Genomic DNA, 23796 nt, shown 5'->3' with positions numbered 1-23796 from the left:
GCTTGTCCTTCTCTTCTCACTAACTTTTATGCCAACCAACCTCGTCCGGAATCCGTGGCACGAACTTTACCGCAAACTACCCTGAACTGTATTATCTTGAGCAAAAGACTTTTCACCAATTGACTTTGGCCCTAAGCCTTTTCTATTTGATTGTATCATTGTAGTTCCTATTGCTCACTTGCCCTGAGTGCTTACCTGTTGGAGTGGTTCAATTTCCATTAATTTTGTTTTTCCCTCCCTTTTAAAATGCTGGAGTGCCATTTTGCTTGCACTTCATTTTGTGAGCTTAACTTGTCTGGAATTTAAGGGAAGTGGTGTGGTGTATTAAGAGTGAGATTTTAACTTGCTTATAATAGTGTAATGTTATACAACTGAAGAGTGAAATAAATGTATATTCTTTTATTTGAAAACCTTGAGTCAGTGTTTGCCTGAATCATAGTAATTGCTGTCCTTTGTGTAACTATTTGATACTGCTCACTTACTCTTGAGATAAATCTGGATGCTCAGCGTCGCTACCACTTTAACTGTGTAGTACAGGCTTGTACCAAAGGTGAATTTGTACTGTCACTTGTAGTCTTAATTGTGTGTGGTGTTCCCAAAGGGTACTGCATATAATACTGCCTAACACGGCCCAAAGCAGCTGGGACGAAATTCGGTTTAAAGGTGCTTTGCAGTGCAAGCTAGGATTCCGCAAAGCTGCAAGGCAAAACTCGATGCAATGACGCTCCTGCATGTATGCCAAGGCTGGAGCTGGACAGTCCAATGGATGGTCCCAGGAACACTTCAAACAAATTCTTTTGCAGGGCAAACAGGAGGCGTTGAGAGCGATTGGTCCCACCACTCCAAAGGTTTGAAGCACATTCACATATCTTCAGAGATTGAGCACAAAGTAGGTCTCTAGTGGGATTCCAGCAGGCTCAGGGTGACAACCTTCTTCTGCACAGTTGTGGATAGTCCTTGGATCTCCTCAGCTCTTCTGGACACTTTCCTCCATCCAGAGGTCGATTCAGACCTGTTGCTGATCTGTGGGTCTGCATTGAGGACTCCAATATCCACAAGTCTGTAGAGTGCTCACTCCCAACCAGCCAACGAGGAGATCTGCCTCAATCATGCACGCCAGCAGTGGTCCAATCATGGACCACTATTTCTCTCATGGTCTCATGCACACCAGACATCCTGACACAAGTAGTGTGGATTGGGACCAGATAGTTGTAGCCCACTTCCTGGGTACCCACACACATTACCTGCAGTAGCCCGCGAAAGAAGCAGCTTTAAAAGGAAACTGCCCAAATTAGGCCCAAATAAGGAAGTCATGGGACACGAAGACCAGGGGGAAGGCCAACAAACCAAAAGGCCAAAGGAGTAGACGAGAGACCATGGGACACGGCGATGATTGACACAAGCAGCAGTCATGAGCCAAACGCGTTAAGTGCAGTTTGGCTCAGTAAAAAGTTATACAATTACACAGAAAAGCATCTACTGCCACCAGTACACTCCAAGGCACATTGTCTAGTCACCAAAAATACTTAAGGGATGACTAGGGCCAGAAAACACAAGGACCCCGTTATGCGGTACTGTAATGTACTTTGCGCAATGTTAAAATGTTACCAAAAGTGGCAACAAAGTTGAAAGACTAAGAGAAACAAAGTTTCTCAGTATTGATAGTCTGAGCGATGTGTCAGTTTACCCGTAACGATGAGCTGAAAGCACAGGGGAGTGCAGCTGAAGTTTGTGCTCCACTGGCAAAAGTCAGTCAGGAAGCTGAAACAAAAGCAAAAGGTTTGGGGGGCTTCCACAAATATAGAGGGAAAGTTTCCCTTAGAGAGATGTTCCTTAACAGTGAGAGGTAAGGGAAGCAGTTAAAAAGGTGGGAGAAGGAAAGTGTGTGGAACATCAGAGGGACAGGAGAGAGGGACAGAGGGCGAGACACACATTAGGAGTAGCGCAGGAGAGGGAAGATCAAGGCAAAAGAGAGACAACGAGAAAGGACCAGTATAACAGCAATTGGCACAAAGAAACCATCATTCTGTTGAACACACTTGGGATAAGTACACTTCGAATACATCCAAGGGATGATTAGGCATTTTCCTTGAGGCCCACATCCAAGCTAAGATTAGAGAGAAGGTGTTACCCAACACTAAGGACACCTGGACTATGGAGATAAAGCCCACAGTAGAAGGGAGATGGATATCCATTCGTGTGACCCCGCCCCCCCACCCTCTTTTCACAGTGTGGTGGGATATATTTAGCAATCCATACAATTAACAATCTGTTCAGATTAAACAATCTGTATATCTCAAATAGTTTACAAAAAAACTAAAATCCTTGAACTGTTCCCGGTTTCTGCGAGTTATGAAGGCCCTCTGTAATTTTATGGATGCACCTTGTTCAAAATACTATAACATTGCATTACATTAGGAGTTTCACCTAAGGTGTACAAAAAATAGAATATCAACTGTATGGTAAAAACAAGGCATTGGGAGATCGGCGGGATCAAACACCAGCAAGTTATTAAAGAAGGACTTACATAAGCCACTGTACTGTCATTTCCGCTCAGTAATTTGCTAGCCTCTTTATTATTGGGGCAAAAGGAGCAGATTTAATGGTGTTAACTATTTCATGAGACAGAAATCAGAAATGTATCTGGGTCTTTGAAGTGAAGCACTTTGTTCCTGTGTTTAATTAGCATGCAGGATGGGCTGAGTGGGCCATACTTACTATGAAGACAGCAAATGTGTGTACGGAAAGGCATTTTTGATTTATGTTTGTATTACACTTGAGTGGACCTCTGTCCCTGGTTGCTCACAATATCTCCTGGTAAATCAAAGGAGATATAGAATGATTCTTTGTGGAGTGTGTGGCATTTTCTTTTTGCTGTAGTTCGTGGGCACGTTGGATATGGAGTGAGCAAATAGAAGACATAGCGAGAACCCGTTCATACAATTTTCTCATGAATTTGGGCATATCGTTTCTTTTATGGTTTTCAGGTACACCTTCAAGCCTGACCTTTGTCTCTGGTGTCAGTTCAAGGTTTTCTACTTTGCTATGCAACAACCAAAGTTCCCCTTTGAGAGGTTAGTGATTTTTGATGTTTCGTAATCCTACACTCAAACCTGTTTTCCCCAGCATTAATTAGTAATATTTAATGGAACCAAATTATGGACTTACTTAAATGTTTTGTTAAATTAACAACTATTGTGGTATAATGGATACTGATCACTAATGATCAAAATAAATCATGATTATAGGTATAAAATAACAAGATGATTTACCTGGCTAGAATAACATTATTTAGCAACTATGAATGAGTAAAGATATTTACGATAATTTTGATCTATAATATACCTGGCTAACATTTGGGGAACTGAACCTGGAATAATTCCTTTGCATTTAAGAAAGGTAATTCTCAATTAAACCGGGTTTAGGTGTGAACTGGAGCACTGCGGGTAACAAGTAAAAGTATCCAATTCCTCAAATAAGGGTAAAGAACCGCAAGAAAGTAGATATTATACATTTACAAATTTCAAGTAGCTAGAAAGCATTTGCGGACACATTTCCATCCATCAATAATGTTAATACTGTGTATTCCAACATGCACCCATGCTCTATTTCTGCTACTGAAGCATAGACACTAAGCTCTCTTTGCGTACCCCCCCTCATCCCGCATTTTATTGTAAAACATAAATGCCTTAAACAAGACACACTTACCAGAGAATTCCAGACCGGCAACTGGAAAAAAGTTCTTCACATTATTAAGTGCTAGTTTTACCATCGCCAAACGTATAAGAACCCAACTAAAGAAGAAAGAAATAGGACTGTTACAAAATACAACTGGACATTTTTCCTCCAGGCCACCTACTGCATACATTAACCATGTACTTGAAAATACATTTGTTTTAAAAATATCACAACACATACTTTACAATGTTACAGATGTTAAATCAAATAATATTTTTCAAAAACATAACTAATTTGGCACCCACTGCACTGAAAAATAAAGAGAATGTGACAAGAACCAATTAAGAAATATGCCATTCACACTAAGTGGAGATATATGCATTTCGATTTAAGTTGGGTGTTTTATACAAATCGCAGTAGAAACTACCAATATTAAAACAATGATATATATATAAGGTTTTGCAACTTTTTTCCTAAGCACTGCATACCTCTCAATGTCTTTAAGGAGAATGAAAATGGATAGGTCTAGACTTGGTTAATTCTGATGTATTCAGCATGACTCAATTGTGCAATACACTGTGTTAACAAACCCTGGTCACTGCTCAAATTGATATTTTAAGAGTATGAGCAACATTGGAATAGGAACAATTGAAATACGGTTGTGATATTTAACAGATTTGCATCTTTAATGGATCGAATTGAGTATTTTTACTCATTTTTGTATGTGTCAGCAATGGTAGTCTACTCTTGACAAAGCCTTTACCTATTGTTCTCTATTGCAAGAATGTACAGTAAATACATTACATCCTGGAAGATCTTAAAAAATGCATCACACGTATAGTTGACCATTAAGAACAATTTGCCTCTCTCTATTTAACACATATCAAGTACTCTAATTATTTAATGATTTTGTTTTTTGTAACAAAGTGATCAGGCAGCAAGGCTTCTCCAATCAAGTAAAGTGTTTTATTGTACAATTGAACCAAAACATATCCCTCCATCCAGAGCCTATTACTAGGCAGACCCAGACATCTGCCTGAAGCTTAATTGGGGTTCAGGAAAGGGCAGAGAGGAGACTCAGAGTAGGGGTGAGAATACAGGTTGTGCTGCAGGGGTACGGTTGCCTGACGGAGCTGAGCGAAAGGCTGGTGGGGTGATGATCAGGGATGTTGGCACAAACTGGTCTGGCCTGAAACAGTGCCCAAGAGCACAGTGCAGCGACATGAGAGAATGGCAAATACTAAGATGAAGCAGTGCACATGTGCACATGACATGCTGCACACAGCACAGGCTAGCTACAGTTTACAGAGTCTTTGTCGATTCACGGCCAGAACATTGGCTTGTCTGCTCCGCCTTTAAGCATACTCCAGGATCCCTAACGACTAAACAATGCATGCTCATACATAAACTCAAAGGTATTCAGTTGCATATCTTAGATTCGGCTCATTGGCATATGTTGTCTAATTCAGTTTGATTTACATGGCTGCATTACATTTTAAATATAACACTATTATCTGTTCCTCATTGCTTTCACACGATTTAAACTTTTTTGTCTGATAAAGGAACTAGAGAACTAATTTTGTTTACATAGCAAATAGTGTGGGATGCAAGAAAATATTAATGATAACTGTCTCATATGTATCCACAAACATGCGAACATGGTCCACACATCTCACAAGCATTATATGGTCACAAGTGTTAGGGAGAATTCTCTCATAAGGCTAATTTCCCAAACCTAGTGAGTCCCCCAGCAGCTTTGCTGGATTTTTCTTTTTTTCTCCTGCTAAGAGTGAGACTCTTTTACTCCCACTCTTAGACATGATTTGAGGTATGTCTGACTTTTTATGTGCTTATGGGCTATGGGGTTTCTTTTTACTCCATAGGGTAACATCTGTTTTTCTGTATGTGTGGTACACAGCACCCTCAGTGCAGTACCACAGGGGTGTCACAGTGACCCCCAAACATAGACTCCATACCCTGGGACTGACTACTGTCTCCCAGGCCATGTAAAGTCACCATTGGCTTTACTAGTCTAAAATTGTGAACAAAACCAGTACAAACCATCATATTGTGGAAGTACTGGTAAGGGGTAATTCGATTGCTCCTGGGTCTGTTTTCGAGGGGGCACTGTCCCGTCCCCCCTCGTCGAGTTTCTGGCTGGTGGCAGTGGTTACCACGCCAAATATTCCACCGGAATATTATCTATGGGATTTTCCAATTGCTTTTAAACGCACCACTTTTTGGTGCAATGTTAAAGATACCGCCGGTTTATTTATTTAATAGTAAATCACCGGTTGGGTCTTTTTGCCAGAACTCGATTCTAAAATGGCGTTTGTGTCCGTCTCTGCAACTCTGACCAAGGTTGAGCCCTTTGTTCCACTATTTTGGCGGGCTTCTCCACAGAAGCCTTCCAAATGGTGCCACACTGTCTGGGTTCCACAGGAAGGGTGGAGGGGGGGGGGGGGGAATTGGCACCCTGGACTGCTTTGCCTTAGCAACCCAAGTCGCACTCTAATCTGATTGGCCCAGTGGTGAGCCGCCCGGCCCACCACTTAGGATGTTTGATTGACAGCTAGGCCTTATGAATGGGGGTTTTTCTGCATAAAAGCAGGGCCTTTGGGACTGGAACTTCAGAAGTCGCCACAGGACCTAAGAATCCGAAGAGGTAAGAAGCTGAGCCATCTGCAACGACGACATCACCAGTGAAGCCCTGCTGCAACTACCTCACCACTTTCCCGACGACAAGAGAAGATCTTCTGCTGGACGAGTCTTCTTCCCCTGAGCTGGTGGGATCAACCAGTTCGCCCTTTTCACCTTCCAAAGACGTCTCTTGGTCGAATCACCAGTGCCAAGCACCCCGGCGGCCGGATAGCCAAGCTCACCACTTTTGACCGCGAATAAAAGGACTGCACCTTTTAATTGCGAACTCCGCGGCTGGTTTCATCCCTGTGCAGTGCAACGACTCCACGTCCCCTCCTCGATGAGATTTTCTCTTCCCCTGGTCGGAACCACGAACTTCAACCACTGCCATGAACAACTGCTCCCGCTGGAGCTTCCTTTCTCTTTAAGGTACTGTGTCCTGCCTGGCCTCCCTTTCTACAGATTGCTAAAGGTGACCCTTAAATCCTTGGCTTCTAAACTGGGTTGGCCTCAGGCCTTCTAACTATATCTTTTGAATCACCCCAACCTCTTTTGAACACTCTGCAAAGGCTTTCAGTGCACTTTAAACCGTGTGATCCTGGGCACATTTCGCTTTGCTCCATTTAAAGTGGGCCTGGCCTATGAACCTGGCTCTACAGTATAACCTGCCTTTCTCCCCTTGCTCTGAACTCTTAAAAGTGTTGGGAACTGTTTTATTCTTCTGCTCTGCCTTTTTCTCTCCCTTTAACTACATTATCAGAGTGCCATCTTGGTTAAGCGCTCACATCTGTTCTAACAAATAGTAGTGTTTTAACCCTGACTTGTCTGTTAACTATTAAGGGAGGTGTGTATACTTTACCTGACTGTGTTTTAACTTGCTTTTGATTGAGAGTGCTAGTATATGCCATAAAGTGTGTTTTATATAAATAATTATATACTTTTTATACAAAGCTCTGGTCACTGTTTGTTTGCTCTACTGTGTTTTGGCCCTATCGTGTATACTCTGCATACTGCCCTACTCTTCTTGAGAGAAGTCTGACTGCTCAGCCACAGCTACCAGGTAAATCTGGGTGGTGCAGACTGCTACCAATTGGGTTTACTGCTTACTCCTGTAGTCTTAATCTTTTTGCAGTTTTCCCCAAGGGAACTGCACAGGATTCTGCCTAACAACAAGGTTACTTCATATGATATGATACGATATAGCATTCATATCGAGACTGTACACAAGTGTTTCTAGGCGCAACAAGACAAGGGAGGGAAAACAAGACAAACGATCCTAGTAGGCCTTGTGTCATTCGGATCGTGCTGGTGAGACAACGAGAAATGCAAGGGGAATGTAGAGAGGAAAAGTGCAAGGGAGAGGGGAAAGGGAAGTACGGACACGGCAGCTTGACTCTGAGTAAGTGCAGCCAGGGCAGCACGGCTCTAGGTAAGTACTAGGATACAGGGGGCTGTAAGGGTAACATCTTACAGCCCCTAAGTGCGCTGTAGGCCAGGAAGCAGTGCAATGAAGACTGGTCTAGGAGAGGCCTGGTACCCAGTGAGACTCTCAGGTAAGTTAGCAGGGGAGCAAGAGAGAGAGGGCAGAGGAGAAAAGGAAGGTCTTGAGCTGCTTCCGGAACTTCAGGAGATCCGGCTCAAGTCTGAGAGGTGCAAGGAGGCTGTTCCAGAGGGAGGCACCTACAGAGGAGAGAGATCTACCCCCTACTCTATTTAGAGAATCGTCTGGCCCTCAGACAGTTGGAGGTAGCAGTGCAAAGGGCGCTAGAAGGAAGGTATTTCAGCAGAGAGACTTGGATGTTGTACAGGCCCCTGCACAGAAATCCGTGTGGTTGATGCAGAGGGTCTTGAATTTGATTCTTGCAGCCACTGCAAGCCAGTTGAGAGATTTCAGGGCTAGAGAGATGCGGTGCCTCAAGGTCAAGGATAAGTCTTGCAGTCCTGTTCTGGATATATAGGCCAAAGGATCCTGCTAATAAATTGAATTATGTTTTGGATTCTGAGCGGCAACAATTTTCTTTTTCCTTTCTCCCTTCATGTTGAAAGAAAAAAAAATGAATATATAAGTGTGTATGTGTTTAGGTATTGACGATAGGGAAGTGGAACATCCATGTGATACGATGAGCTCCCCATTTAGGAACAAAGGTGGCTCTGTGGGCAGAGAATGTAAACAGGTGACTTTCCAGGGTGGATAAAGGGCCCATAGGATACAATTGCACAAACTTGGGCATGTGGTGCAGGATTGAGTGAGACCTGGGATACGAGTATAGAAGAAGCGAGTCCAGCCGAAGTGACGAAATGCTTACAACAAGTGTCTGTAGAGAAAGGGAAAGAATGTTTGGTTCTTGGGAGAAGCGGGTGGATTCTGTTGCATGCTTTTCGAAAGATGCACCAACTAAATGTAGAATTACAAGCAAGTGTTCAAAAACTGGTAAAGGAATTGGCTGCTGCGAAACAAATTGTGTTAATGCAGCAGCTCCAAATGAAATGATATCATGATAAGGCAGACAAATACCAAGTGGTAGCTGAACGGGGCTGTGGTAAGGGTAGCTCGCTATAAGTATCAGAAGGGAAGAGGAAGAGTTAATTCTCCTAAGGTAGCAAACTGTAATTGCTTCCGCAGGTGTAGATTGGGACTCCGATCAGTGGGATGGTGATGTGTTCAATAGTACTACTACTGATAGTGGTTCCGAACCAGACCTTGTGTCCAAATCGGAACCAACATTTAAAGAGGTGACGGTTAAGTCTGTAATACACAGAAAGATGGGTTGTTATCCAATGAAAACAGAAGGTGGTTTGGTTGACATGACAGCTCTTGAGGATTATTCACAATAGGAAGTCGGTGAAATAATTAACCAATTGAAACAGAGGGCTGGTGAATCTTTGCTAGCTTGGATGGTTAGACTGTTAGATGGAGGGCAGTGGGTCTCTTGGTAAATGCAACAGATTCTGCTAGATTTCTGCCCTTGTCACATGATGTTCAGGTACAGGAGACCATGCATGCAGGTCCTCCTCGTGATGGTAATAGTGATGAAGGACAAATGTCTCTTCGCAGTTAGCAGCGTAAGGATGTAATCATAAATACCCCATTACGTGGGACTGGCCGACTGATGATAAAAATGGTACACATTGAAAGAAGCTGTTCAAAGAGTTAGGGAACAAGCTAGGTTTCCATTCATCTGGAAACTCCAGAGCTTTTGGGGATGGTAAACCTGTCAGTTTCTGCTAGAAACACACTGGTTCGAAAAAGCCCCTCCTGCGTATAAAAACGTCATGATGACCCTGTTGGTGGGTATGACGGGGAAAATAACTGATGAAGTGGTCGATGAAATTAGACAACTTGCTGATCTTGGGAGAATGGGACAAACCAGAGGAACGATCTAGGGAGAGGGAGGGTGCAAATCACACTCCTGGCAGATGGTTTGACACCTGAGATTCTCGCATGTCTAGAAAAGACATGTTCTTGGATTTGTTGAAGGATGGTGTACCGCTAGAGGCTATTGATGGCATTGAAACGCGAGACATGTAATGTATAAAAAACTAGGTCTAGATGGGAAGGAGCGTTACAAACAAGTGAAAAAACATGATGTGCATAAACCGAAGATGGAGTCGGATTCTTTTGGATCATCTCCAGAGGGGGGAGGAGATGAGTTTTCCAACAAATCGATGCCTTCCCAGCCAACTTATGCTGACTTAAGGAAAATGTTTAGTGCGATGGTGGAAAGAGAATCCAAGTATATACACTCTAAAAATGAAATGGATGAGGGTCAAACTCCGCTAACGACAGCCCATGTTAAGGTGGACAGAGGACCTCATGTAAAAGTGAAATTATTTTGGCATACCGGAAATATACAGGAGGTTTGAGCCTTAATTGATACTGGGCAGAGGCCTCTTTAATACATGGAAACCCTTCCAGATTTAAAGGAAAACATTTTATGATTACGAGATTGAGAGGTAAAGAAACCTCGGCGGACCAAAAAGAAATTGTCCTGAAAATTGGTCAATTAAACAGAGACGAATATCAAGTATTGATTGTTCCCCCTTACTGAATATATTATTGGATTTCATATTTTGGAAGGACTGACCCTCATATTAGGGGGGTAAGATTTATCAATTTGGGGTGAATGCATTCACTTGTACACCCGCAGATGTTGGGCAATTGAGAATGCCCAGAGTGCAGGTTCCGATAGCCACGAAAAGAATGTCCATGAAACAATATAGGATTTACGGTGGGCAAAAATACATTTTGGAAACCATCAAAGGGTTTGTTGAAGCAGGTGTGTTGCGTTCCGTAACCACGGCTTTGAACAATCCAATTTGGCCTGTCAAAAATCCAGACCGTAGCTTCAGAATGACTATTGATTGTAGCAAGTTGAATAAATACACTGCTCAGCTAGTACTGGCAGTACCGGATGCAGTGACTTTGGTGAAAAATCAACAGAAACGTGAGGGTACTTGGTATGCAGTGTTGGTTTTCGGCTAATGCCTTCTTCACTGTACCGATTGTGGTTGAATGCCAAGAGCAATTTGCATTTTGGTGGAATGGGAGGCAGTATAGAGAGAGGCAAATTGTTCTTAATGGTGAACTATACGTGTGATGCATTTTTTAAGATCTTCCAGGATGTAATGTATTTACTGTACATTCTTCAATCGTTTGCCAATGAGCTATATGCATAGTCCAACAATCTGTCACCGACTGGTGGCGGAAGACAGACAAAATCCCATGCAAACCGGATGTTCAGATTGTGCATTACATTGATGATATATTGATTCAAGGTAAAAATGAACAGAGTGTGCAGTTACACTTGGATCTCATTAGAGAAGGATTGCGCAAAGAGGGATGGGAAATCAATGATGCTAAAACCCAGGGTCCGGCAGAGACTGCGATTTTCCTGGGGATACAATGGCACAATGGGCACCGTAAGATGGTGCCTAAAGAAAAACAGAAAAGCCTTGAGTTTTTGACTCAGAGGACCAAAAAACAGGCACAACAGTTTATTGGGCTGTTCGGATTTTGAAGGCAGCACATTCCACATGTGGGGCAGATTTAAGCACCCCTTTACAAAGTCACTCGTAAAAAGTTTGATTTTCAATGGGGTGAGGAACGAGAAAAATCGTTCCAATTAGCCAAAGACACCATTCAAAAAGTGCTCGATTTGTGGCCATTAAGGGATGATGAGGTGGAGTTGAATGTGTCCACAACAATATGCCTATGCCAATTGGAGCTTATGGCAGAAACGGGACATAAAACGAGTACCATTGGGATTTTGGAGTAGAAAATTGCCCGATGTGGGTGACAGATATACCCCCTTTGAGAAACAGTTACTAGCATGCTACTCGGCGCTACTAGATACTGAACAGATGACAGTGGGTCATGATATAGGAATCCGACGTGAAATACTGATTATGCAATGGGTACTGAGTTCCCCAAAGAGAGACAGAATTGGTCATGCACAAGAAGATAGTGTTATTAAATGGAAATGGTACATTCAAGATCGTGCCAAGCCTGGTAAGAGTGGCATGGCGAAATTACATGAGCAAGTGGCGGGTGTCCCGCTGACAGACACTGAACCGGAGGGGGAGAGGATTGTTGAGGAATCTCCAGTTAAATGGGGGATCCCATGAAGAGAATTATCAAGCAAACAAGTTGAACATGCATGGTATATGGATGGTGCAGCCAAATATGTAGGAATTGAACGATACTGGAAAGAGCAGGCGTATCAACCAAAACTGAAAAAGGTGCTCACCACCTCAGGCAAAGGGAAGAGTAGCCAATTAACAGAGCTATATGCTGTGTATCAGGCATTAAAGCAGGAAACGCCTGGAAATTGTCATATTTATACTGATTCATGGTCTGTTGCAAAGGGCTGAGGAGGAGGATTTGGAGGGAATAGCCAAATGGGCCCACCAGAAAAGTGAACATCTCGGAGAGAAGGATACTATCAGGTGGGCACAAGACAGGGGTATCAGCATCCTGTTGGAAACAGTAAAAACCATAATCTTGCAATGTCCTACGTGTCAACATCAGAAACATTGGTCTATTCCACACATAATTCATGGAACATTGACATGTGGTAAATTACCCGAACCGATTTGGCAGATTGATTATATTGGTCCTATGCCCACCAATAGTGGATGTAAATATGCGTGCACTATTGTGGACACATATTCTGGCTACCTTATGGTTTTGCCATGTAAGAGAGCTACTCAAATGAATACAATTAAATTGTTAGACCAAATGGCTGTATACTATGGTATCCCTTTGCAAATTCAAAGTGATAACGGGTCCCACTTTAAAGGGGAAATGGTCCTAGATTATTGTCAAGAAAAGGGAATCGAATGGATTTTTCATGTCCCTTATCCCCCGGAAGCATCTGGTTTGATTGAGAGAATGAACGGGTTATTTAATGAACAATTGCGCAAAATAGGGGATGGTACTTTGAAAGATTGGCTAGAACATATATTTGAAGCTGTTCAAACATTGAATAACTGTCCCATTACGAACGGTGAGACTATATTAATGTGTATGTTAATGCAAGCCTTACAAATTAAACCGAATCGAGCCATTGAGACTCTGATGTATTGGGAAGTATCCCCTGGTGCGTTGGCCCTTTATCGTGCCACTCCTGAGTCTGCTGGGTTGGATTTGCATGCAAGGGAGGAAACTCGACTTGGACCAAGAGGTATTACTGTGATTGATACAGGAATTGGAGTACAAATTTCATATGCACATATGAGATTAATTGCCCTGAGATCGGGTTTGGCCCTAAAGGGTATTCAAGTGTTGGGAGGGATTGTGGATGCTGATTACCAAGGTGTGATTAAGGTGATTCTTATGAATAGTGGTGAGAATATGCTACCGATACACAAAGAGGATAGAGTAGCCAATTGATACCAGACCCTGTTAAACTATTAAGAAAGGAGAGCCACCCACGATATTGACAATTCGTGGGGACAAGGGTTTTGGCTCATCAGATGCAATGGTCCCAGGTGCCAAGGAATGGGTCGAGAAATCTACTGGTCTGCCCGTGCCGGTGGATGCGACTGCAGCTGGGGACAATCAAGTGGTTCTTGTGATGGAACCAGGGAAAAATAAGTGGACTCATATCCCTGCTGACAAATGTTATTTACGCGAGTGATGTACTTCACTGATATCTTGTTTTTGAAATCTGACCTTTTTTAGATCCTGAGTATGCTCAATGCCTGTGTGTGGCATGTTGGAGTCCATTTGGGAGGGTCCCGGTTCATGTCCAGGGATGTGGCAGATGTCTCTATTCTCCAAGTGGATTGGGGGATATGGTTGAAAACTGATGCTCCTCCCACCAGTTTTGTGCCCGAGGATGCGTCTGTTTCAGCCTATCGTGGCACGTTGAGGAAACGACGGGAGCAGCCAAATTAGATCTTGCCTTTGCCCCCTTATTGAATTTCGATGTCCTTTTCACATCATGCTTATTCAGCCCTTGTCAGGCAACTTGAAAACATGTGGTTCTATTCGGCCCAGCGGGTTTTGATCATTTTGCATTTCTGATTGACTGACGTGCATAGATTTGATCTCAACATGTCTTGTGGCGATTCCAACGACTACCCGGATTTTGAAAGAGTTATTCAGAGTCTTGCATAATGTTTCCATAGTGGAGCAGTCAGATGTCCAGAATTCTTTTTCTGTGTACGAATACTAGTTTCTGTGCTGACACTATTCACAAATGGAGAAACATGACACGTATCATTACACATGACATTGCGCCTGCAGATGTGTGTTATCAAATGACTTGTGATCCAACTTACATTGGGAAGTGTCAACAACAGAAACTTAACTAGGAGATTTAAAGAACTGATTTTGAAAAACAATTGTGCACAAGATCTATAAATGTTTGTGTTGATGTTTCAAATTATATGGTATGTAATTTTACTATTTCTACTAGCCACCTGAACCATGTAAAACTTCCACCTGATTGGTTATTCTCCTGTGGAACTTTACTTACCCTTAAATCGCTGCTAATATTTCAGGTGGCCCATGAGCTTCAACACGTCTTGGTTTAATGATGTACCCTTTAAAACCCATTATTGGACGTTCTGTACGTGCTGCTTCAGATACTGCTGTAGCGCCTGACTGCAATTCTGAAGTGCAATTGCTCTCGGAGGGAGAAGTATTAGCATTAGCAGTTTTCATTATTGGGGTTTGGGGCTCAGCTGCTGGGGGTTGTAAAACCATGATTAAATGAGCCTGTCTGATGGCAAAGGGGCTTAATGAGACCTCACAAGCCTTGACTGAACTGCTATTAGACAATAGAAACTTTAGAAAAGCTATTTTGCAAAACAGAGCAGCTATAGACTATTTGTTTTTAAAGCATAATTTAGGTTGTGAAACAGTGGAAGGTATGTGTTGTTTCGACCTCGGTGTCTATTCCCGTTCTGCTGAAAAACATATTAATGGTATAAATGATCTGGTAGCCCGGGTAACACAAGATGGGGAATGGTGGGAAAACGTATTTTCATGGATTCCTGAAGCACTGCATTCCGCATTGGTTTGGCTTTTTGGTATTGCTATTGTAGTAATTTGCTTTTGTTGTTGTGTTTCATGTATCCCTAATTTATGGAGAATGATTCGAAGGTTTTGGCTGTCCCCTGAACGCCCATCGAGTTATGGCATTTGAGTGTCCAAGGGGTGGGGTGTGATGCTTGTGCGAAATGTGAGCTAGAGCAACATGGCGTCGGTGCGCAGCCATTTTGGACGCTCATCTCCCATCACAGTAATAAATCCTACATAAATATTACTGCTGAGTGGACTTACTGTGGAGAATAGTTATTGTATTGTCGACTGAGGGACAAATAAGAGGAGGGAGTCGGAGCGTCCTGTAGGTGCATGATAAGGGGTTCTGGGAATGAATGCGAAGAGGAGGGCGCTGGGTTTTTCCACTTCTGACTGGTTTTTTCCACCCTCCGTCCCTTTGACTTGTGATTTGCCCTTCGGCTGAGGGCAGACAACTGAGGAGGGCGGGATATGCCCCCATAAAGGAGAGGGCATTGTGTGGTAGAGTTAGTTAGAATTTGGACCCCCGGCTGATGAAGTCTCGCTGAGAGGGAGGACGCACCGCCTCAAACCCCGTTAGCACAAGTGATCTCTTCGCCTACCTGCTGAGGGACTATCCAGTGTCGTAGTGGCCAAGATGAAGATGTCTTCTGCTGCCTTGTTAACAGTGATGCCATTTATATCTTTTTATATATCTAAGTGTATGTTTATGTATGCCAAGTTCATATATACCTATATTGTGTGAATAAAGTGCCTGTAACGAGCCATTTGTTTTATTATAACAATTAGCCTATGTGTGATTTCTTGCCTGTCTGAGTCCAATAACTTGTTTTGCCAGGGGGCTGGAGAAATGTAAGTTTAACTATTCTCCTCATGTGGCCAAGCAAAAGCAAAACAGTGAATTGAGGAGAGAAGGAGTGAATGGAATTGAAGATGAGACCAAAGTTTATGCCTCACAGAACGGTGAGGGCAGAGGGCCCAAGGAGGGTGGCCAGAGTGATAGAGGGAAGGCAGGGACAGGGGTCCCAATGAGAAGGAAGTCAGTCTTACTGGCATTAAGGCAGAGATCGTGGAGGTACATCAGTCCTGGATCATGGATAGACAGTCAGAAAGTAGCCTGGGAGATGAGGTGACTGAGGGAAGCCTGAAAGAGAGGCGTGTCATCCGCATAACACAAAGTTAGAAGGGAAGGTGGAGATCAAGTGGGCCAAAGGGGTCAGATAGACATTGAAATACCAGTGTAAAAGGATAGAGCCCTGGGGGAAACCACATGTGGAGCGAGAGGTGGTGGAGAGAAAGGACTCAAGTTGGAGCTGAGAGGGTCGGTCCAGGAGGAAGGAGGACAGCCACACCAGGGCCTGATCCGTGATGCCAGGCCAGGTTCTCACGGAGTTGGTTGATCAGGGTGGTGTGATTAACCATGTCGAAAGCAGGGAAAAGGTCAAGGAGGATGAGGACAGAGGAAGAGCAGGAATCAAGATTAGAGAGCAGATCTTCACGGCTATTCAGGAGAGAAATGTCCATGCCTCTGGCTGCTCTGAAGCCAGACTGATGGTCATGGAGACAACCAACAGATTCAGTGTGAGAGTAAGCTGGGAGATGGCCAGCTTTTCCAGTAGTTTGCCCAGGAAAGGAGTGATAGAAATCGGGCAATAGTTTGCCAGACAGGTAGGATTGGCAGAAGACCTTTTAAGGAGGTGGTGCACAAGGGAGTGCTTGAGAAAAGAGGGGGAAAGATCCAGTGGTGAATGGGTGATTGCAAAAGTCATCTAGGCTGGAGTAAGGGTGGAAATGTGGTCCTTGATAGTTCTGGAAGAGCAGGGAAGCAACTGTATGGACGACACTTTCATAGATCAGACTTGTCTAGAGACATCGTCAGGTGTTGTCAAAGAGAAGGAGGAAAAAGGAAGAAGAGAGGGAGAGGGGGGTAGAGGGGGCCTGTGAGAGGTAGAGGAAGAGGAAAGTGAGGACAGGATGTCCTGAGTTTTTGTGGTGAAATGAGAAGCCATCGCCGTGCAGAGGGCCTGGGAGGGAACAGGAGAGGAGGAGACTGAGGTGGGGTTGGCCAGCTCGATGCAGATTTTAAAAGAGTTGGCCGTGTTGTTAGATGCCTCAGAGACGCGGGCTTGGATATGGACCATCTTCTTGGAGAGAACAGAGAGTCTTGTATTGCTGTTGGAGCAGGGAGCAGGCCAGTTTGTCAGATGATGCACCCGAAGCCCTCCACTTCCTCTCAGCCACCCTGCACTTGCATTTCAGAGTGGCCAAGTCGAAATCATACCAAGAATTGCACTTGGAGATAGGCTTCAGGCTGATTCTCATGACAGGGCCAAGGATGTCCAGAGTGATGGAGATAGAAAGCTGCAGGTTAGAGAGGGCCGTGCCAAGAGTGTGAGTCAGCAACAGGAGTAGGAGGAGCAGAGAAAGTAGAGGCAAAGGCTTCCACTGACACTCGCTTAATGGGCCGAATGACAGAGAAGGAAGGTGGCTGTGCTGGGCGTAGGCTTTGTCTGGGGGACAAGAAGTTTCAGGTGGGAGGAGACCAGAAAGTGGTCAGTCCAAGACAAAGGAGTAGCGAGAGGGTTCGAGAGAGGGCTGTATGAGGAGATGAGAACATCTAAGGTGTCTGGCAGAATGTGTAGGACCAGGGGGAAAGGGAGAGAGAGAGTCGCATAGGTTGCAGAAGAGCCCAGAGGAGGGATCAAAGACATGCAGGTGGATGTTGATGTCTCAGAGGAAGAGAAGTTGAGAGGTAAAGGCTAGGAGAGTAGAGGAGAGGTCAGCACATTCTGAGAGGAAGAGGGTGACCTGGCCAGGAGGCCTGTAGATGGTGGCCACAGTCAAAGAGAGACCAGCAGAGAGAGGCAGCCTGCAGACCAGGCATTCAAAGGATGAGTAGGCCTGCGTAGGAATGACAGAAGCAGGGACCTGAAACACAAGGGCCACTCCACCTCCAGTCTGATTGGTTCTGAGCTTGGAGAGGATCTTGTAGCCCTCAAGGAGGAGAGCGTCAAACAACTTGTGACAGAGCTGGCCGTAAACCATGTCTCGGTGAGAGCGAGGACATCCAGGTCAAGGTCTTCGAGGAGGGGGCAGATGTCAGAAGAGTGTTTGACAGCAGAGCGAGGGTTTAGAGTAGCGCAGGTTGCCATATTTGAAAGACTTCCGGGGTGGGGTACAGGAGTGTGGTACACCCAACGGAAGCGTTCGAGAGTGGCCAGTGGCAGTAGTCGGAGGTGGCATAGGGGCCAGTGAGGAGGCGCAGGTAGGTTCCAGAGAGACGGCAGAGGAAGGAGGAGGCAGAGGTGTGTTAGAGGGAGTAGCAGGAGAATGGAGAAAGTTGATAAGTAGCGGAAAACGCCTATCAAAAAGGAGAAGATTGGGGTGAGAGCCCTGGACCAAGACGGTACCATTTAGATAGACATTGATGATGGTTTTGGAGGACTGGAAGGAGGCGAAGAAGGCCTCCCTCCGGGTGCCACCATTAATGGGAGAGGAGGAGAGAGAACAGAGAGCATATAAGGGGTCCATAGGTCTGGAGAGGGAACGACAAAGGATGTTGGTGAGAGTCTGTCTGGAGCGCTGATGTGCGTATCACTGATAGGGAGGCCTGGGCTGGAGACCAGGATATCCATCTTGAACCTTTTCCTTCCTGGCTCAGTGATAAGGATAAGATAGGAGATAGAGTAGCAGTTTGAGAAGATGGGAGAGATTGAGAGCACCATAGAGGAGGCAAGAGGGAGTGAGGGAGGAAAGAAACAGCCCGCAGTCGTACTCCACAGAAGCACCAGAGGGGGAGGGTTCAAACAGAAGGAGGCACATAGGAGGCAGCAAGCAAGCAACACTCCAAGGCGGAACGATGGAGTAGTTGTAGACGGAAGACAGAGGGGAAAGAGCACTGGAAACACCCAGATTCGACTTTCCAAAAAGGAGGGGGCGAAAAGGCTTAGTCTTAACATAACAGAGATGCAAGAAATGCGACTTTCCTGGGGATGGGGAGATGGCTAAGCAATAAAGTTCACCGAGATGTTTGTGGGAGGCAAAAAAGAGAAAGGAGGCTAATGGGGTGGGTCAGTTTAGTGGGGTGTGGTGATTGCTGCCCCCCCTGTCCGCACATCAGCTACCTTGTTGGTCACATCAGGTTGATGGCGGCAGGCTTCATGCTCTGACACAGGCAGACACTATCTGGGGCTGTTTCTGTGGTGGGCTGTCCTTTCCCTCAGGATCCTTAGCCGCAGAGGGGCTACAGCAGGCAGTGAGGCTGCCGTAAGGAAATCACCTAAGAAGGCAAGAGATCACAATTGGGGGAGGAGGGGGCGGGACAAGGGGCAGGGAGGACACAGCACGTAAGAAACGCAAGGACAAATGACAGAGCGCTCAAACAAGGAAAACAAAATTAACACGCACAAATTATTAAATGGGACAAATTGGGCTAGATGGAATGGATGCCTCCCCTGGCGCAACGAATGGAAAAGAGTTTTAAGGTGGCAAAAGCAGCGTAAGCTCGGAGGGCAAGCCCCTTACCTAGTGCTCTGGGGAAGCTGGATGGAAAAGCTGTGCTAAGCATGAACGCACAGGTATCACCCACGGGATTTCAGGTCACAGGCCTCATGCCCAATCAGAGGTCTGGGGAGGGAGCAGGAAAGGACACAAGGGGGAAGACTGCCTACTGAAAGCCGCAAGGCAGCAGATTAAAAATTACAGTTTTAAAGTGGCAAAAGCTGCAGAAGCTCGGAGGGCAAGCCCTGTACCTAGTGCTCTGGGGCAGTTGGATGGAAAAAAGGCTTTCCCCGGAAGGCAGTCAGTTTTATCAATAGGGACAAAATGTCCACAGGATGCATCATGCGACTAACCTCCATGGACCAACATGAGCAGGCATGGGACAGAACCTACATTGTGTAGAATACACACAATCAGGTACATACCGACAATGGGGAAAGCAGCAACAGTCATGTCCACTTTGTAGTGTCATGAGAAGCACTGAAGTAACAGTCTTTTTTTCAAAGGCAAATTATTCATTAATTGTATTAATATATTTCCTTATTTTTTATAGCTGTAATTCTTGGTGGCAAAATGAGTGTCTGAAAGGCAGCTTTGGACAAAAACAAATCTGATGATAAAATGCTGATGTGCGATACTGAACCCTGTACGGAGAAATCTCTTCTTTGAACAGCACCCTCCTGATCAAGAGAGTATGCTTCAGGGTACCACAATATCCAGCACATATGCTTGACAAGAGGGTTTCTAATGTCAGACTAGTTTTGTTTTTGCAAAAAATATTATTAATGTCAAGTGTGGGAATCATCAGTCTGATGACTAACCTTTCCGCAAGCGTTGCATGCCCAGATGCATGCAATTAGAAATGTTGCTGTCATTTCCAGAACAATGTATTTATCTTGGTCTCCAGGTTTGCCCTTGCTATCCTACTGAGGATGCATACTGGTGTCAGCAATGTATTTTTGTATACCGTTAGCTGCTGGGTCTCTAGGAGTATCTGCTAATAAGATGGGAGGAGTACAGAGTGGGGTCATGTGACATCACCTCAGCATTTTTGCATAGGGCCGCTAAAGCTCTAGGACCAACCATGCCTCCACCTAACACTACAAGTAAGGGCTGAACAACCTGCATTGGTGTTAACATCTGAGGTAGAAAAGAAAGTTTAACTGGGGCAGACGTATAGATTTTGTTCTAGTTGCTCTCCAAGTGGACATAATCAGATGCACCTGCAAAGTCTCTGCTGGTCAGCCATGCAGCAGACCTTCGAGGGCATACAACATGGTGGGCTGTGCTCAGCATTGTGCAAAAACGGTATGAGGACTGCATAAATGCAGGCACTGAAAAAGAAGAGTAAGAAGAGTAACAGATCTGTGAAGTAAAGTAACGAGTGTGCATATTGTTTAGTCCTTTACAAAAGTTCAAGAAATATGGCTCATATCTTCAAACAGACTTCCACTCAACCCAACCAAAACAGAGCGTATTGTCTACACCACTACCAACCCCCAAAACAATCTCCTGGCAGGACATAAATCGCCCATTGCCCACTGCCCACCTTTACTGTAAGGATCCTTGGAGTCACAATGGAGAGCATGCTTACAATAGATGTACAAGTTAAAAGCCATTGTAAGGAGCTGCTTCTTTTACCTCCCTACCATCAGACTCGTCCTACTCTACCTGATCATTACTCATAGGACCATGGCTTTTATAGCACTTGTATTATCAAGACTACGCCAACAGCCTTTATCTTGAATTCCCAGAACATCAACCCAACAGACTACAAAGAGTCCAAACATGAGAGCCAGATTGCTCTTAAGGCTGAAAAGATACCAACATATCACCCGGCTGGCTTGCGATCAAAAGGATGATTCATCTCAAAACTGTTTGCATAACCCATTGAGCCTTACACGGTATGGGCCCTGAATCCATCATACGTTAATTCACACACTACCTACCATTGAGAACACTTTGATTCAGCAAAAATCCACTGGTAACAATGCCAAGCTTCAACTAGAAATAGAATGCATTTCCTTCCTCCTCTCAACAACAAAACGATGGATCTCTCTGCCAAAACACCTTCTTACGAAAATGACCACCTGACCTTCAGGAAACAACTAAAAACATTCTTATTAAATTAGCACCAGCGTGATATGTGAGACGCAGAAGTTACTTACCCCTGGTAACGTTTTTTCGACTGGAAGATGCTCCCACATATCCCTCATCTTTAGAGATCTTCCCTTCTAGCGTCAGCTGCTTCGGGAAAAGAAATGTCGGCAGAGGGTGCTGTGAGTCCATGTGGGCGGATAAATGGTCCCTCAAGGTCGATGTCATTGCAGGTATAAATAGCACGTGCAGCGCCGTCTAGTTTCAGTTTCATTTTCCACCTTCCTCCCACAGGATTATCGACATTAGCGATTCAAAGACAGTATCAGGCGATGGAGGAGCACAAAGTGTAATGCACGGAAATTCTACTGCAGAGTAGGTTGGTAGGGGCAATGAGGAATATGTGGGAGGAACATCCAGTTGAAAGAATGTTACCAGGGGTAAGCAGTGTAAGGTTTGGAAGAGGGAGTAGGAATTTTCTAATCATAAATCTAATTCTTAGGTTTTGTGCCGGAAAAAACCTGGATAGAGAATGCAGAACCGCCTTTCCAAATCCTATTTCCTGGCCTGAAACAGAGACCAGGCAATGGTATTTTGTGAAGGTATGAATGGTAGACCAGGTGGCTGCCGCACAAACGTCATTAATTGGCACCCCTCTTTGCAAGGCAGTAGACGTAGCCATGCCCCTTGTGGAGTGAGCCCTCAGGTCTATCTGGATAAGGTTTGCTTTGTGACCGCCAGACGCAATTTGTGTCCGGTGTACCCTACAAATAGTTGGTAATCTGGTCTTATTTTAGCCATTCGTTATATATAGTAGCTAAGTGCCCTTTTAGGGCCTAACCTATGTATCCTTTCTTCCTCCTTACTAGGGTGTGAATAGAATGTTGGCAGAACAATTTTTTGAGAAATTTGAAAGTCCGATACTATTTTCAGAAGAAAAGTGGGTTTAATTCTCAGGACCACCTTATCCTTATAAAAGGTGGTTTGTTTAATAATGCTTGTAACTCGCCCACAGTGCGGGCTGATGTCAAAGCGACTAATAAGAGGGTCTTAAAAGTTAACCGTCTCAACGGACATGGGTAAAGTGGCACAAAGGGAGCGCACATAAGAAATTTCAGCACTAGATTTAAGCTCCAAACCGGGAGCAGAAATGGGATAGGAGGGAACACTTTTGTGAGCCCTTGTAGAAATAGAATAATCAGTGGCATTTTGAAACATGAAGTTTCTTCCGACACGCGCTTAGAGATCAAAAGCGCCGCCAAGTACCCTTTGATGGTACCAATCTGGAGCCCAAGATTTGCCAAATGCAATAAGAAAGACAACAACTTAGGTGTATCGCACTGAAAAGGATCCACATTCTTATTCCTGAACTAACTGCAAAATGTGTTCCAACAGCAGCGATATAGAAACTTTGTTGCTGGCCTTTTGGCTCAAAGCAAAATGTCCATTACATCTTCCAGGAGGGCCCAAGCCTTGTATCTCAACCATGGGAGTAATTATAGGCCACTTTTGTGGCAGGCCAAATTGTCCCCTCACCCCATCTTTGGCGGGAGTACGGCAGGGCAGGGCCTGGGGGCCACATTGCAGCCACTGCATCAATTAGGTAATTGGGCGGCCCAGCCAGGCTCACGCTGTCCATTACATAAAGCGGGCGGCAGGGATACCCTGTGTGGCTCAGTCCCTCACCCTGGCTGGTGCCCTGACTCAAAGCCAGAAGCCACTGCCAGGGTGCTGGAATGGGTGGTATTCAAAGTATTCATCAATAGTATTCATATGCTCACATTTAGTGTGTTAAATACTTTTTTTGTTTTGTTGGGAGAATGTCACCTTTCACTTGCATCATCTATAGCATGCCTGTGTCAAACGATGTAAAATGTCACCATATCGCCTTTCCTTTTGTTATGATTAACTAATTCTTCAAAGGCAGCCTGCAAGCCAGTCTTCATAATTTTGTGTAATTGCATTTCGGTATTTCTAGTCTTCATGATGGGGTGAAAATAACGCAACATTTGTACTCTTATTGTTTGACATATTTCAATAAGGATTACTATATTGATGGAGTACTTTTATTATGATTTGTGTACTTCTCAGGTCCGATTTATAAAACAGAGTATTGTTGAAAGCCAAATGTCGTGGTGAGGAGGGGAAAAGATCAGCGGGCATATTTGTTGTGATGATTTACTAGGTCCATGGATGTGGGAAGAGAGGTTACTGGACTGAAGATGTTTTACCTGGTCCTGTGTAGATTTTCAGGGTACATGTTGAGATTAAGTGTCGGTTGACAGCGCCCGCTCACTTTTTTCACAGTCCCGACTCCACCCCCCCTTGGGTGTTTTTGAAGCTTGCATGCA

General features: G+C 44.5%; 1 protein-coding gene across 4 annotated transcripts in view; it reads right to left on the bottom strand.

Moving 5' to 3' along the window:
* The window catches only part of DMXL2 (Dmx like 2), a 2950233-nt gene that overhangs the window by 718931 nt on the left and 2207506 nt on the right, over positions 1-23796 (bottom strand). For all 4 annotated transcript variants that reach the window (XR_011279824.1, XR_011279825.1, XM_069624807.1 and 1 more), the window contains exon 31: positions 3709-3794. Coding sequence is in view for 2 of the 4 variants with exons in the window: in XM_069624807.1 (XP_069480908.1) it covers positions 3709-3794 (86 nt within the window). In the remaining 2 variants the exon portion in view is untranslated. The remainder of the gene's footprint in view (positions 1-3708; positions 3795-23796) is intronic.

Source organism: Ambystoma mexicanum, chromosome 11, assembly GCF_040938575.1.
Source record: "Ambystoma mexicanum isolate Mex_15411 chromosome 11, UKY_AmexF1_1, whole genome shotgun sequence".
NCBI classification, from domain to species: domain Eukaryota; kingdom Metazoa; phylum Chordata; class Amphibia; order Caudata; family Ambystomatidae; genus Ambystoma; species Ambystoma mexicanum.
Note: the sequence above shows the minus strand (reverse complement) of the source record. Positions and strands in the feature narration are given on the sequence as shown.